This window comes from Phaethon lepturus, unplaced genomic scaffold (assembly GCF_000687285.1).
Source record: "Phaethon lepturus isolate BGI_N335 unplaced genomic scaffold, ASM68728v1 scaffold8104, whole genome shotgun sequence".
Classification (NCBI taxonomy): Eukaryota; Metazoa; Chordata; class Aves; order Phaethontiformes; family Phaethontidae; genus Phaethon; species Phaethon lepturus.
In genome coordinates this window covers 1-16,394 of record NW_010532643.1, presented here as the reverse complement: position 1 = coordinate 16,394, position 16,394 = coordinate 1, and the positions used below count along the sequence as shown (strand labels likewise).

Below are 16,394 nucleotides of genomic sequence, written 5' to 3'. Positions count from 1 at the left end.
GATGAGCGGAGGGGGGGGGAGGGGGGGGTGAAAGAGTAGCTGGAAATATTTAGTGTGCCTGAAGAGCTGGAAGTATGTGTGCAGGTACTTAAAAAGACTCGGATCCTCTATACTCAGTGAGGTCAGAGGAAGGTGCTTCTGTAAGCAAGCAGCCAACTGCTACCTTACCTATACTTTGGAAATTTGCCACGACAAGTATTGTTTTCTCTGACACTTGTAAAATGCACCATGATCACACACACATCTACTGCAAGCAGCTTATATGTGTGCCAAAGACCATCCTAACGTGACTCTCCAGCAGTAGCCTTCTCTACTTAGTCTGAACTGTTGCAGTGCTACGACGGACAGCAGTCAAAGGGTTTACTTTGAAAACATTCAGCAAATTTTCTCATGACTATCGAAAAATGGATGGTCTACTGTGCAACAGTCTTCCCTACATCCAAAATTGTATGTATATCCAGTGTGCATGCTGCCAACTGTAACACAGACGCTTAAGGACATCAAAGCTGTGTGCATAAAATGAGATGGATTATTCATGCTATCTGGCTTTAGAATAGTTTAGCTGATATCGTTTTACCCTTGTGCCTTCAATACCACTTCCTACCAGCTGAGAACCAAGATTCTCAAATGAACAAATTTTCAATCAGCTGAATGCTATTTTAGAGAGGCAGTAACAGCTCTTTGTTTCTCTCCTCAATTAGTAAATACCACAATATTTTTAAGAGGGTTTTTTTCTTTCATTACCTGCAAATCTTGCTTCAAGCTCCTCACTTTTATTTGGGATGATATAATTATTTGAAGGCACGAAGGTGCAGCACGGACAGTGTAAGCTTATCTTAAATCCAAGGTTCCTGTCTGCAAAACATAAAAGTAAGTGGAGCTGGTTTTTACACAAGGAATGACCCTGAAATACTGCTGAGTTAATGGAGGAGCAGTTGGGGCAGGAGTGAAGGCAAAGAGCACTTGTTGTCACCTCTGTGATGGAGCCACTCATGTACAGCCTCAGTGACATCAAAAGACAACCATTCTCCTTCAGCTCTTGTTTTAACCACTTTGCTGTCAATGTAGCGCTGTCCTGGTGACGATAATTCTTTAGATTTTAGAACCTGCAAGAAACAACAAATATGATTGCCTACACTTTAACATTTACCAGGTTTTTATTAAAATGGACCACCAACATCATCAAATAGCAGAAGAAACTATTATAGTTCAAACTGCTATGCAGGACATGTACATTCAAGCACATTTTCAGAAAGAATTTTCTTAGGGTGTGTGGGGAGAGGAAGGTGATATAAAAACACCCTAATGAAATCAGTTTATGCTCCCGAACAAAACAAGCCATCACATATTCCTTCTTAAGAGAAATCACGTGGAAAGACTGCCCTGAAAACTTGTCCTGCAACACAAGTGGTCAAGAGAGCATAGTAACTGGTCTTTTACCTTCTTCAGTAATACACTGGTTAGAGCATAAAATCAGATGCCAAAGTAAAGCCTGTACAATGTAGTCTATACACTGAAGATATTATATTGCTCACCCATAACTAATCTGTATGGTATTGCCTTATTAATGCTTCCAGCCTTCCCTCTGACTTCAGGTACTGGTCATGTATTAAACAGAAAAAAGTTACTGTCCATACAGGTAAGCTGAGGGCATGCAGAGACAGCCTGGTGTGAATGGTGGCCACACATGGATTTGCACAACAGGCGATGCTGCTTCCATCCAAGCTTTGACGCCAGCTGTACTTGTATTTGCGTCAAAAGTTTCAGCAAAACTTGCTATGGGTCATGCAATAAAAAAATATATGTAGAAAAAAACCCAGCCCCGCCCTTTCAAGACACAGCACTGCATGCCTAGAATTTCAAGTGACCACAGTCTTCCTCCTACCTAAACAATTCCGCGAGTGCTTTCCCACATACAAGCATAGCCTGTTACTATTTACCCTAACTCTAGGAAGAAAACAACCGGGCTTTTGGCTGCTAACAGGTTTCTGGTTTCCCGGTTATTACTATGTTGATAGTTTTGCGAGGCAGGAAGAAGGTGGAATGCCATGCAATGTTAAGTCAACTCCAACCAAGATACCAAACGATAACATCACTTTGTAACTTTTGGCATGCCAGCTGTGTGACTTCGTATATTGTTTCGTGTTCTTCCTCTCCTTAGCCATCGAAGTCCATCTCCAAATGAATAACTGACAATGTCTCATTGTTTCCTCCTATTTTCTCAGCCTAGACCAACCTGACATCTAGCAAACGCTGCTGGAAGAAAACAATGGTGAAACTGCATAATACATGTAAAGAAAAATATTTCAAAAGAGGTGTGAAATTATGTCATTATGATAAAATTAGGCTTTTCATAACTAAGCAGAAAAGCAAGCTTGAAAAGGCCAGGTTCTGTCCAACATGTACAGTCTCTCTATTTATTTTAAGGGAGTACTGGACCTCTCAAAGGCCAACAGTGCAGCTCCCACGGTAACATTTGTCTTACGAGAGGAACTGCAGCATGACAACCTCTTTGCCTTCTTTCTGATCAACACATTTAGCAAAAAGACATGAGAAGAGTCTTTTTGGAGTTGGTCCAAGTCTAGAAAATTACCAAGTGCCCCTAGTAGGCAATACTGGAGAGTGGAAACTGAGGGCACTCAAACATTGAACATTGGGACTCCTTTTGATAAAGCAACCTTCAAAGTGTTTGAACAACTGTTTACAGAGAGTCTGGCAGCAGCGAGGGGACTACCATTGCTCAGAAGTGCCAGAGGGATGAGAGAATCAGTAATCAATGCTGGGAAAGTCTCAGAGAAGCACAAATATAACTTTGCCTTCCCTTTGGTCTTTATCAGGTCAACTCAAGTGTTTCTGAGGATGTAATGCAGCTGTCATTGTGCAAAGATGTGTTGGGGCAGGGGGGGGTTTTGGGGGTGAGGCAAATGAGACACAAGAACTTGGCTCATTTCCTTTCCTTTCTGCACAGTCATATCTTTCCAAAGACTCCAGAAACAGCATACCTCAGTTTTGGCAGTGATGTAAGTATCTAAAAGTAAGTAATGTGCCAAAAGCAATCTCCTGATGTTAACTATAATTGGTCTTAGGTATGTTCTGAAGACTCAGCTGTGCCTTGGTATCTAAAATAAAATTTCTTTATTCCAATCCCATTGCTATTAAAAGACAAAGTTGAGGGCTGGCAGTGTGTACCTGGCATAAAAGACATTTGTAAAAGTACAAGAAATCATCACTGCACATATCCAATGGTACAAAGAACATCCATCCTCACCAATTAACTGAATGACAAGAAAAGTCTTTGCAAGTTTCAAAACTGTATGACACTGTGGGACAGGATGGACACTGTGGATTAAAAGAGCTATGTATTATCCATACCATATGTAGTTATGATATCTGAAAGTAAGGCTTCTCTCCATGTTGTTTATGCTGCACGTTCAGGAAGAAAATTATGAAGAATATGCTAAAAAGTCACAAACTAAGTACAGCATAATTTCCACAATTGACATCATGGGTTAAAAAGGCACTAGCAGCTCTTAAGCAAAAGGCTGATAAGTGTGCCAAGTGCCATCCTTAGTGAAACTAGCACATCTGCTTCAATCTCCTTCTCCTGGGCTAAGTATCTTTACAGTATGGTCTTTAGGGTGATGTATGGTCTCACAGCCTGATTGCTTGTAAGCAAGGATGATCTTCTAGCCTCACCATTTCCATTTTTTCCTTCTTTTTCTGTTACATCTTTGCAAGTGTGGAAAGTTAATGGATGGTAATATCCTAGGCTGGATCCTCAGAGTCTACTTCCTCCCATAAAATTACCTGATGAAGGACTCCACTTCTTTTCCTACACTGCGTTCTGTGTTTCTATCCACACTGAAGCAATTGCACTCTATATGGTGGTAAACAAAGTGGCCTCTTTGTAGGAACCTATGAGAAATTTTTACAGCTACAACACGTTCTTCGAATGAATCTTCCAGAAATTCTTATGTGAGATAAGCATTTTAGGTTTTCTCTGCCATTTTCCCATTCTGGTTTGCTTCTTTGTACTTTGCACTACATGTCTGGTCTTACCTTTCCCATCAGCAACACACCTCCTTTTTCTTCCAATACACCCTCAAGCCTATATTCTCACTGAAAAACAACTCTCTCAATAATTCCAATACTTTCTTCCTACTAGATCAACTAGTTCAATTGCAAAAAAAGAAGAAAAGCCTTTTCTGTGCCTTGCAGCTTTTTTGTGCTTGAAAGCTTGTCTATGTCTTCCAACTATACTGGTTGGTCTTAGAAGAGATATTACCTTTACCTATAAACATTGCCCTGCCTTGCCTGTAAACACTGTCTTACCTTTATGCTTAGCCCATCGCAACCACATCAAACACTGTTATCAGAAATGTTGCTGCACAACTTGTATCTGCAGGAGCTAAATGAAGGCCTAAAAAGTAGGCCTTTGTGCAAAAGAGTTTTCAGGGCACGAAAAATATTAACAGAGGACTGGGAAAAAAACCCAAACACAGGACAGAAGGAAAACTGAGTTAAACTTCTCCTTTAATCCTTTCTTATTTCCTTCTGGCACCTTGTCCAAACACTCCCTCTTAAAGAGACAGAAAGAATTTGGTATGTCTATGGGTCATGATGTGGATGGCTAGGGTTTTTGGGGTGGGGGAGTACCGTGCATCACCATCTGCATGTAGAGATGACAAATTCAATCACTTGCATGAGTAGGAGGCAGAGTTTCTACAGACACAACCTCACCCCACTCACAAGCGACACATTTCAACACCTGCATGCACAAGTAGCTGACAATGCACAACGACTGCATGCATGCAGGTGCGAGCATGCGCACCTTCACAGATGCATAAGTGAAAGCTCAAAATCAACAAACTCAAAATTCAGGTTCTGCAAAATCTCTGCAGCTTCTGAACATAGCCATGTTCTTCCAGGTGTATCTGTTTATTTCGTCTCGCTTCCAACAGAGTGATAATGCAACGTTGCCTTTTCTAATCAAGGATTATGCAGGAAAGATTATGTGAGGATCAGCTAATAGGTGAAAGTATTACCAAAAGGTTATGCAGCAGACTTCTAGCCCAGTATGCAGAGTAATTTTCATTCAGTAGCAATGCTCTAAACTCTAAGAACAATTTTGTAAGGATTCCTCCCTTTCACAGGAAATCAGATAGCCAAAATGCTTATTAATCTCTTCTTGAAAAAGTATCTTGTACACCTGAGCCCTGCGTTCTAGTGCTCTCTTTCTATAGGGACTGCTAACCTTCTCCTCATCAATTTTTCTTCTATTCTGACCCTTCCTAAAAACACCTGGGGAAAAAAATTATCTTACAAATATCCATGAAGGATCTCTACATATCACATACATGCAGCTCCTGCCAGCAGATCAAGGCAAAATAAACATGTGAAAACACAAATAATGGAGTTAATTGCAGGAAAGGGTTCATGAAGCAGCCAGATGCAAACAAAGCATTGCTCTTGCTTGTACAGCTACATATGTTTAAGAAGCCCACTTGGGAATCTCAGTGATGACAGCACTCACATGCCACCCTCATCAGCCCTGCCAGATTTCTGGTATTTTATAAATCCCGTTGAAATGTATTCTTCATTAGTTCTGCAAAGGCGTTCTTGCTCAGTCTTCAGGGGGGAGCCCCTCTGCTCTGCTGGACGGGATTTGTCTGTGCTCCTCGTCCATTAGAGGAAGCCAGACCATGACACTATCTTGGAAGCTTATCCCAAATCACCATGACCAGGGCATTCAGCAATGAAAAGCTTTAGTTTTGTCACAAACTTGTTTCAGAAGAATGACAAGCAAGTTTCCAGAAAATACTGATCTCTAAATTACTACTTATTTTTCAGATCAACTGGAGAGCACTAATTGATAATTTTTTTTTAATTTAAGTATCAAGTAGCTGAAATCTTCATTAAAATACTGGAAGACAAAGCTGTTTATTTATATGCACACTTGTTTATACTCTCAAGTAACTATCACACAGTTGTGAGTATAAAATTAAGGACAAGGATTGTCTTAGCCTGTATTTTATAAACTGTGAAGTACACTGAGAACACTACATAATTCATGATAATAAACAAAGCAGAATGTTTGCAAAATTAGCAGAAATATGGCTTCTTTAAAAAATGGGGCCTATCAAAGGCTGATATAAGCAAAGCAGCAGCATTTGGCACCAGTATAATTATACTGGTTCAAAAACAAAACCAAAAAACCTCCAAACCCCAAGACTATGTTAAGAGAAATGTAATTATTTTTGCTCAAATTTTCCTTTGCCTACTCCCCTTCTCATATATATAGGCAGCTAAAGCAGGGGATAACTGAATGAACACATTAGCGTATGTATTCTAGACAATAACCACTAAGAGCAAACACCAGAACAGCCCGTCTTCATGACTCATTACACACATAAAAGGAAAAAATTTGACAGAAAGACACACTGGTTCTTTCAAATAACTTCAGCTCCAGAACAGCAGCTTGCTTAGTTTATTTCAGATTTGATGGTCTGGCCAATAACTACTTCTAGTCTCCTATAGCTACCACAATCAAATACAGAAGAATAGGAAAATTACAATTAAGTGTAATTTACAGTGGAATAGTTTTGGCTAATAAATTCATCACCTCCCCAGCAAGCAAGCAAACAAACAAAAAACTGAATGTGGTTCAGCAGTGATGATACACAGGCTGATACATCAATGACATACATCTGCTGCAGCCAAGAAAACCCTAGGCACATGTCAAGGGCCAAGCTTTAGAAACAACAAGGGCATTTTATAGCTGGGTTTAAGAATTACAGTCACCAACTGTTAGGAAATATTTTTGGTGACTTACAGTTTCTTAAAACAAGTTGGTGAACTTTCAAAACATAATAATAAGATCATATGGCCACTTAAAAATATCTATTCTGCATCCTGCATTGCCCTGGAACTTGGGATGGTCACCGCTGTCAGCCAGCATGAGTTCTGCAATCGCTGAATAGCAGTAAATATGGCATTATCTTGTAAAAACCTGCTATTAATCTGTTTTTCCTCTCCATTCATTCTGGACTGTCTCATCTCCTCCTTCCAGATGCTGTTGGCTCCCTGGTAACTTCCTTCCTTCCCTTCTCTTTTCTGTCATTTCAGACTCCTGTGATGTTCTTGTGTGTTACAACATCTTGGCAGGCTCACTAATCTTTCTCTTACTTATCAGTCATTATCCATGGTTTCCATTGGAGCTTCAAGGGCCTTTTAAAATAATGGAAATAACCTGACATGTACTTGTAAGATCCAAGTAAATAAGCCCAAACAGTGAGATCCAGTGGTAAATGATGTGCTAACATCAGAACAGAGATTAAGTTCAGCTATGCACAACATCGTGGCTGAAAACTGCTGTTTCGGATAACCTCTTCTGAACTGCAAGAAACCTACAAGGGACTCCAGCCTAACCCTCTGCAGTGGGACAACCAGATTCCCAAAGTCTGCATATGCAGCCACTTGTGGCTTCCAAATTCTAACGTACTATTCACCCTACTCAAAGATTCACTCACTGCCTCATTCCAGATTTCAAAGGCCTCCTCAGACAACTCTCAGAGAATTCATCCAGCTCTTTCTGAAGCTTAAAGTTAAAAAATGACTATGCTAATTCTCAATCCTTTCTCACTCCCTGGTTTAGTTCAAGGTCTTTGATCCTATCTTGGACACAAGGATAAGCAAACCCTTAATTCTGTTGCAAACCTCCCCAGTTTCTTACTCATTATATGTGGAAACATATGTTGTAAAGTGCAAAGCCTCTATATAGTACCTTTTGCCAGACAACTGGGAATCTACTGGCTATCAAAATCTTAGCTTCTTATCACCAATAGTGCAAGAGACTACTTTTCAAAAATTCTCAGTGCTAATTTTCAAGCTCTTCCTGTAACCACTTCTGCAAAAGAGTAATTCAGACGTTGTCTTCAGTGCTATGCAGTTAAAATGGCTTTACAGACCCCCCTGCTTATCAATGGAAGTCTTTCCATTACTCACAAAGGTCTCCAAATCAGGCTCAAACCGAGGGCAGAATCTTTAGAGACTAGTATATGAGATGCAGAGTTCCTGCCAAAATACAAAGGTATGGAGTACTTGCCAAAGTTTAAAAAAAACCCCATAGCTCTGATCCATCTGCTTGGAACTTGCCAGACACGTTCTTCATGCAAACTTGCAAATAAAAAGAACATATTGCACACATAACCCAACCCCTTTTATGTCTGGATGGGCTACAGCTGCAGCAGGATGCTCTTACAGTGTCGGCTGCTACTCGATTAAAGGTAAAAGAAGGTGAAGTGTGAGGGAGGTAAAGAGACGAGCAGCTAAAGCAGGTCAAAAAGGGAGGGGAAGTCCAGTATGGCATGGAAACACTGTGCCTGACTCACTGTATCACCCTGTGGTGAGGGGATGAGCTCCAGGAAGAGAATGGATCCTGAGAAAGGATTTCCTCTCCATTTGTTCCCCAAGCAAGGTCTTCCCCCTGCCACTAAAGATACATGTGCAGTGTAAGTTGGGGAAACGGCCCTGAGGCCGTTCAGTCTGATTTATGCTTAAGCAGGCAGGAAGACTCTGCATTGTATAAGCAATAAACAAGAATGGAGGGTCTGGGGTCCTTCTCCTGGAAGATTCTGAAATATTGAGTGCAATTTCCTGCCATTTAGGAGATGTTAAGATAGCTCCAAAGAAAGATTTTATATAAAATGAAGCAAAACAAAAAAATCCTGTAAACTTATCTAGCATTTAGCTTTAACTTGCCAGAGGCACATTATGTTTTATTAAAGTATCAACAAAGAGAAGCCAAAGTCAACAAAAACAGAGTGGGTTCTCCTGTCTCCTAGCCAAATCCCCTAGATTCTGAAGGGTACTCCTGTGTTCATCTCCCCTTTGCCTCCAAAGCCCTTCCTCTTCTTCAGTCCTGTCCCTGACAGCCATGTCTCATGTTCACATACATTTTACTGGAGCATTTTTGTATGCAACTTTCTTTGCTATCTGAATATTTGAACTTACTGCTTCTTCTAAGATGCCGTCTTCTTCTGCAAGTCACTCCTTTTTCTTCCCTTCCTCTTGCTTGCATTGTTCTCCATAAGGCGTAATTTTCCTTGTGGTTTTCTCTTCACACCACCTACAGGCTTCCACCCAAACCAGTCCCGCCCTCCTCCATTTTCTTCTGTCATCTATTCTTCTTCATACAGGCTTCTCTCCAACAAAGCTTCACATTGTTTCCTACACCACCCCAAAACAGCAATATTCCCTTCCTTCCTCCAAAAGGCTCCCTAGCGTAAGGCCAGCAAGCCAACCTAATGTTCCTTAGCCCAGTAACTACCACACTATGGTGCTTGGTTAAAACTTGCAGGTGTCTTTATGTAACATGGACTTCACTATCCCATCAGACTGCAGCCCAAAGAGCAGGAACCCAAACCCAGTGGCTGGTTTCTGACCCATGTCCTGCATTCCTACACTCCCCATAATGGGCACACACTGCAAAGGGCAATAAATCTGTCTATCAGCTCAGTGCTCCACATTTCTATGCACGGTAGTGTCGAGCTGGGAATACAGGCTAGTTCATGCCAGTAGCTAATGGGGATATTATACACTCCTTCAAGTCGTCTTCAATAACTGCTCTGTTCCTGGCAAGAGGTGGTTGCATCTCAGATAAGCTCTCAAATCACAGTGAATATGAAGCAGTGATAAATACTTCCCTTCACCCACGCTCACAGATTATTTGCCAAAGGTACTCTGTACATGGTCTCCAGCATACTGACTTTTTTTTGTAGGGGATACAGTATCTGGAACAACAAAAAACAGGATTCTGGAACAAGGGAAAAGCAGCCATTTGACTGAAATATACTGCACATTAACTTTCCCGGGTCCTGAGCTGTTGCTGAGGGGCCAGGAAAGGAGGAGGAGGTTGGTAGAGTAGAAAGTTATTAGGTCCACACTTTATACTGAATTCGGCACTTCAAAGAGCACTGTACGTTTGCCATTTAACATAACCTTGTAACCTTTCAGATCGCAAAAGTCTGGTTTCACCCAGCACAGCAATACATAAATTGTGAGATCCAAATATACTACTTTAGATGTGGGTCACAGCGATGGCAATCAATTAAAATCAAATGCCCCAGGTGATATCTGTAATACAGATATCCTGCGCCAGCTCACAGCCACAAATCCTGCTTCCTGGTATTTTCTTCCGTGGCATTAGAGACGGCACTTTTTGGCAAGAAAAGAGAGCAAGGCCTCTCTGCTCCTGATTATATGGAGATCAGTCTGGAGTAGCTCTGCTATAGTCAGTGTAAATTGCCTCAGATTTGCACCACGGAGATTTGGCCCAAATCTATAGTAGCTCTCTCTAAACGTATTCCCTAACTGAAAAACAAGACAAAACACTGTCTGAATTGAAAGTATTTGAACAACCGACTGTGGTTTAAATTTAAATCTGACTCATAATGGGGTAATATGTTCCACAGCATCTTCTTCCTCATACCTCCAAGCAGGGAGAGAGGCCCTTCAAGAAATGGGGGGGCCATTTTCCAGAACCTGTCTGGAGGGCAGATGGTTCTTCCTAGAGCCTGAGCAAGCTCCACAGGAGCCCTTGGTGTGGACCTGGCCCTCCCCAACATGGGAAGACCAAAGGTCTGCTCCTGCTTGCTTCAAATTCTTCATCGCAATCTGATGTCCCCCCTGGGCTTTAACCTGGCGCCGTTCATTTGCTCCAACCCCGTGCTCCCATACGTCCAGTGGTATGTCTCCCCCATCTGCAGCCTCTCAGGTACTCCCACCCACAGCAGCCTCGGATAATGATGACAATAAAAAACAGCGCTTCAGCTGCATTTTTCTTGAAGCTTTATGATGTGTTAACAAAACAGGGCACTGCTTCCATAGGAAGTAATTATTACTTGTTATTGTTTGACCGTCTGTACATAATAAAACTACCTTAAAAACAATACCACAATGCTCTCTGAACTACAGCTTTTCGCCCTGTGAGGGTTCCCAGTCGTCCAGCTTTGCGGTGGTGCCTATTTATTTTTTGGAATGCTTATTCATAAAAGACAAGCTTTTTTTCTGAAGAGTGCAGGGACTTTATTCATAAATACAGAAGCACCTTAATAAAAGAAAGATGTGATGAAGTCTTCAAAGCAGTCAAGAAAACTGATGAACAAAGACATTCCCATAACAACTGAGCTTTATCTGATCAAATTCCAATAAAGCCTGCATTTGGCACAAATCTTTAAAAACATAGCAAGGGCCACTGGAGGATGCTAAAACTTGTTTATTTAATATTATTCCTCCTCCTTTCCCCAAAAGTACTTTATCCTCTTAATATTTTCTGAAGTCTCAGTGCACACCGAGAAGCGCATCAGCGAACGCGGCACAGTGGAAGGATGGGAGAAGCGCGGGAGAGCACTCCCCTTGTCTGAGGTCATGCCACTTCCCTCCGGCTTCCCACTCTCCAACGTGCTGATGATCAGCAGCACCATCAGCAGATTAACCCTCACTTTCAGGCAGAAGAAATAACAGAAAAGATAGTGCCTTTAAAGAATTTAATTCTCTGTGGCTTCGCTTAACCAGAGCCAAGAAGAGACAGAAGCTTTTATACCAGCCTTATAAAAGAAACTTAATTCCTACTTCTATGGGTTTTATTATTTTCCATCTTAAGACTACTTACTATGTGAGCTGCGCTTCCCATCTGTGCAGGAACACACAGATGTGGCTGACTAATCCTTAAATACCAAGGAAAGTATTCTGGGTGAAAACAGACATTAAAGAAACTGTTTCTGCTCTTGGGGATTACCACTTGCTTTGCAGATGCATCCAGGGCACCTCCATGAGCACCTCCAGGACCTGCAGAAATCTGGGGTGCAGCAGACCTCGCAAACAGACCCACAACCACTTGCTCCCACCACAAATACGATGGGGGTGCTCTCTACTCCAACCCTGCTCTGAGATGGGAACTGGGTCCTGCTGCTGCTGCGCTGGGGGCCAGGAGTGAGAGGCCACGGCACTGGTTTGCCATGCCAAGCAGCCTCAGACTGCCTTCCCAGAGTCAGTGCAAACAAGGGCTGCAGGAAAACACAAAGTCCTTTTCTGATGTGGTTTGGAAAAGGGAGCCAAGTATAGCCTGAGGAAAGCTTAGCTGAAAAGGTGCAGTCTTGCATTTCTTTTTTCATTTTAAGGGGTAGATGTGTAAGGTCAGAGGACCACACAAAGAATCAGAAGCAGCAAAATATTTATATTCTGCTTGCTTATTTTTTCCATTTACCTTGCACATCTGTCTCTAGCTGTTCCTAAAATAATCCTTCAGAGTAATATTGCCCCTTCTGCACCAGTGGTATGTATATACTACTACTAAACTGCCACTGGACTAAATCAGAGAGCTCTTGGAGAGCAGTTAGGAGACTTGGATGTGTTCAACGATGGCCACTTTCAGACTTCTGCCCTTCTCTTCCTGCTCCACTGAGAAAGATGAGGGGACACAGGAACAACCATTCCCTGAAACTACAGGTATGAGAGGAATTTCAAAAACCCTCATCAAGAATATCTCCTCAAAGCAAAACACTAGGCAACCCGAAACTTGGTGGGAGAAAAAAAAGCAACAAAAAACAAACTAATAATTAAATGTTGCTTATGCAAGATGAAAAACCACGTTGTTCCTTCTGGGCACAACAGCCCTGGCAAGCCCAGCACGTATCTCACAAGACAGGAAGCACCATTTATGCATGGAGGAGCGGCAGCTGGGCATGCCAACTCCACCAGCACTCTCCTCTGCAAGGCTTTCTCTCCATGCATGGCTTTTCGTGCTGGAAGTGAAGATACCTGAGAAAGTCTTCAGTCCTTACAGAATGTATTTGCCTCTCCCACTTCCACTGAAATAAGTGTCTTCCTCATTCTCCCATTTCACCACCCAGATGTGTTCCTTCCTCCACTGCTAGACACCCCTATCAGTCTATCATTACGCAGCCCTGAAGCTCCTCTCTAGCATCATCCTGGCACCACTGCCTTCTACTCATCCTTCCCCACCTGCAGCTCCTTAGATTTTCCTCTCTAAAATTCATATTCTAAGTTTTAGGCGCTGTCCTACAATACATCCTCCTCTTCAACTTCTCCCTGCTTTGGCTTCTCCTATTAAACACTGCATGTAACCTCATGCACTGTGATGGAGGCTAGATGCAGCATTATTTATGGACTCTGATGCCCCTGCAGTAGAGCTGGCAAGTTCCTTACCACTGGTAAGGAACCCATGCTGTTCAGACTGACCACCACAGAGCTAAGATAATACCTGCACACAGGGTTTTGGGGAGAGCTGCATACAAAATTGCAACAAGTAAATACAACCAAAAGGGGGGAAAAACAACCAGGAGCTACAGGAGCTTGTAAGAAGTAAAGCAGAGAGAGGAACTAACAGGCAGCTTTTATCATTTTAATAGATGCTCTGAAAGGAAAATGCTCCAGAGACAGCTTGTCTCTCTACAGGCAAAGGAGCAAAGTAACATGCCTAAAATATGCCTGGCACAAACACACACTCAGAGCTTGCTGCCTTTGGCTTGCCTGTTACTTGGTGGAGAAAAGACCTAATCCTACAATAACCTGCACTCATTACTCACCTAACACTTTGCTCAGTATGCCCCACCCAGCCTAAAAAAGAAATGGCCTTACTCACCAGTGATATATTTATCTGAAGGACCCAAGTACCTGCCCTGGATGCAGGTGTCAGTCGTTTCCATGGGCACAGGCTTGCTGGAGTCAGGCTCTCTCAAATAAGCTCCAGCTGTTTCTCATCACAAGCAGAAATCCCAGCCAAGTAACGGCCCTCCTCTACCTCCAGCGGACCCTTTGTGTCCCATGTTCCTCAAACACAGGAAGGCAATGAGCAGAGCTCAGGCAACTGCAGCTGTACTCCTTTCGGGTGGCTGACTAACAGCTCTCAAAAGCAGAACAACAGAAAGCCCAGAGATGCCATCAACTCCCATTTGGGATATCTGAACAGTGAGGTCAAGCCAGAACGTACAATCGTTTCAAAAGGGTGGCGTGGCAGCATCACAGGGACTTGTAGTGTAATTCTCTGTGACAGCTGTTATATATAGAAGACACCAGTGACTCCCATTAAAGATTCCTGCTAGCTTTCTCTTTTAACAAATGACACATTATTTACCAACTTTTTTTGCCAGCCTGTCCTTGGGAAGGCAGCCAAGGTGGCAGTCATGAAGCCAAACACCCAGTGACAACCTGTGGACCTGAACCACATTCAACTGGGAATCATGCTTCTCCTACGTTTAAACGATGTCTAAACAGTCCAGTGCACCTCTTCCTGTTGTTAGCCTGTAGGGTTGGCTTATATGGTCACTTCAGCAGGCTTGTGAACCCAAATTCCCCCCTCTCTGCTCCAAATTTGGCTTGCACTTGACCAGACCAGGCAGGAAAAGGTGAACATTGAAAGTGAGGGAGAAGACGAACTCAAATTTGCACCCACTGGATCCAAACTGGACTCTACAGTGCTGCAAACCCATGGTCATGGTCAGGCACGGCTAATGAAGGCAGCAAGAAGAGACAAAGAAGGGCTCAATACACTTAGTTTTACAAGGTGGTATTGTATCTGGCAATATTTTCAGCAGAACAAGTCCTCGATTGCTAGAACAACCATGAGTTTTACTCAGTATAAAACGGCTAGGAGTTGAGTCCCTTTTTGTTGCTGTGTTTCTCAGCAAAGTGAACTATGCTTTAGATGAAATATGCTCTAGACAATACTTGCGCAAAACGTACAGACTCTATGTAAGTGACTTTAATGGCTTTAAAGATTAAATGACATCAATCTTACCAACACTCAGGAGGGAGAGAGTGATGGGATCATTTTCTCACTCACTCCTCAATCCCTGAATTGTCCACTCCCTTGCCTCAATCCCTAGGCCACTATACAAAAGCCAGATCTGAAACTGCTAAGCTTTGAATCTCAATTATTAACAACGCCATTTCTGTGAGGAACGGTTAACAAGTTCCTCCTGAACACAGGCCAGAGAGAGGAATTTGCCACCTTCTACGTAAACCACAGTACAGGCCAGGTGTTGGGAGAGAGAGATCCTGGGGATGACTTGTTTGATGTCTTGTTCTGTCACTTACCTTTATATGCTGAAACTTTGGGACTCCTGAGCCACAATTGCTAGAAAAAGTTTGCACATTTCAGATTCATACAGTTTTGAATAAAGTCCTTTCTAGGAAAGGCACGGGAAATAAGAGGCTACTTTGGAAAGACACAACTCAACTGTTTCTTCCCATGGTTTGTTCCACCTGTTAAATGGGTACAAGGCTAGATTGCTGTGGAGAGACAAGGAGCACGTGAGGTGTCACGGTACCTGGTACAACTCTATCCGCTGCTCCGAGACCCGTGCCTTAGAATTCTGCAGGCGGAAGACCCTGAACTCAGCCTTCACCAAGTTGGAGGCATTCTTCTCCATCGCTGAGACATCAAATCTGACGATTCGGAAGTAAAGGCTGTAATAGCTCGGTGGGATGGCATCTGCAAGAAGGCAGTGTGATTTTACTATTTTTTTTATGATAAAATACATTGTTCCTTCAAACAGTGTAATACAAGACAGCCTTGGCAAGGGAAATATCTGTAGCATGATTCAGTTTCCAATGGCCAATTTAATATTATTAACAGTTTAATAAAAAAAACCCAAAACAACACCACATGTGTTTGATTATAGGAATACCATATTAATAGAGATTAACAACCATTTCCAACTCTATTTCATGTGATGCATTTAAATCCTCTTTCAACATATTGGTGCAAAATTCTGGATGCTTATAACTTGGGAAAAAATCACAATAGTTGGTATCTGGTAAATGCCTTCGGACTTGCACAGAGTTCACAGGGTATGGTGGGGTGACCCTGTCTGGATGCCAGGTGCCCACCAAAGCCACTGTATCACTCCCTCTCCTCAGCTGGACAGGGGAGAGAAAAAGATAATGAAAGGCTTGTGGGTCGAGTTTAGGACAGGGAGAGATCATTACCCATTACTGTCACTGGCAAAATAGACTGGACTTGGGGAAAATGAATTTAATTTATTACCAATCAAATCAGAGTAGGATAATGAGAAATAAAACTAAATCTTAAAACACCTTTCCCCCACCCCTCCCTGCTTCCCGGGCTCAACTTCACTCCCCATTTTCTCTACCTCCTCCCCACCAGCGGCACAAGGGATGGGGAATGGGGTTGTGGTCAGTTCATCACACATTTCTGCTGCTCCATCCTCCTCAGGGGGAGCCCTCCTCACACTCTTCCCCTGCTCCAGCATGGGGTCCCTCCCGCAGGAGACAGTCCTCCATGGACTTCTCCCACGTGAGTCCTTCCCACAGATTGCAGTTCTTCACAGAATCACAGAATCACTAGGTTG

At 42.6% G+C, this 16,394-nt stretch overlaps 1 protein-coding gene across 1 annotated transcript in view; it reads right to left on the bottom strand.

Annotated features, from left to right (window-relative positions):
- The window catches only part of TGFB2 (transforming growth factor, beta 2), a 21,545-nt gene extending 5,982 nt beyond the window's left edge, over positions 1-15,563 (bottom strand). Inside the window, exons 1-3 of the mRNA XM_010284905.1 lie at positions 15,351-15,563; positions 974-1,106; positions 745-855 (exon numbers count right to left, since the gene is read on the bottom strand). Of these exons, the coding sequence (XP_010283207.1) occupies positions 745-855; positions 974-1,106; positions 15,351-15,563 (457 nt within the window). The remainder of the gene's footprint in view (positions 1-744; positions 856-973; positions 1,107-15,350) is intronic.
- Between the last annotated feature and the right edge of the window lie 831 nt (positions 15,564-16,394).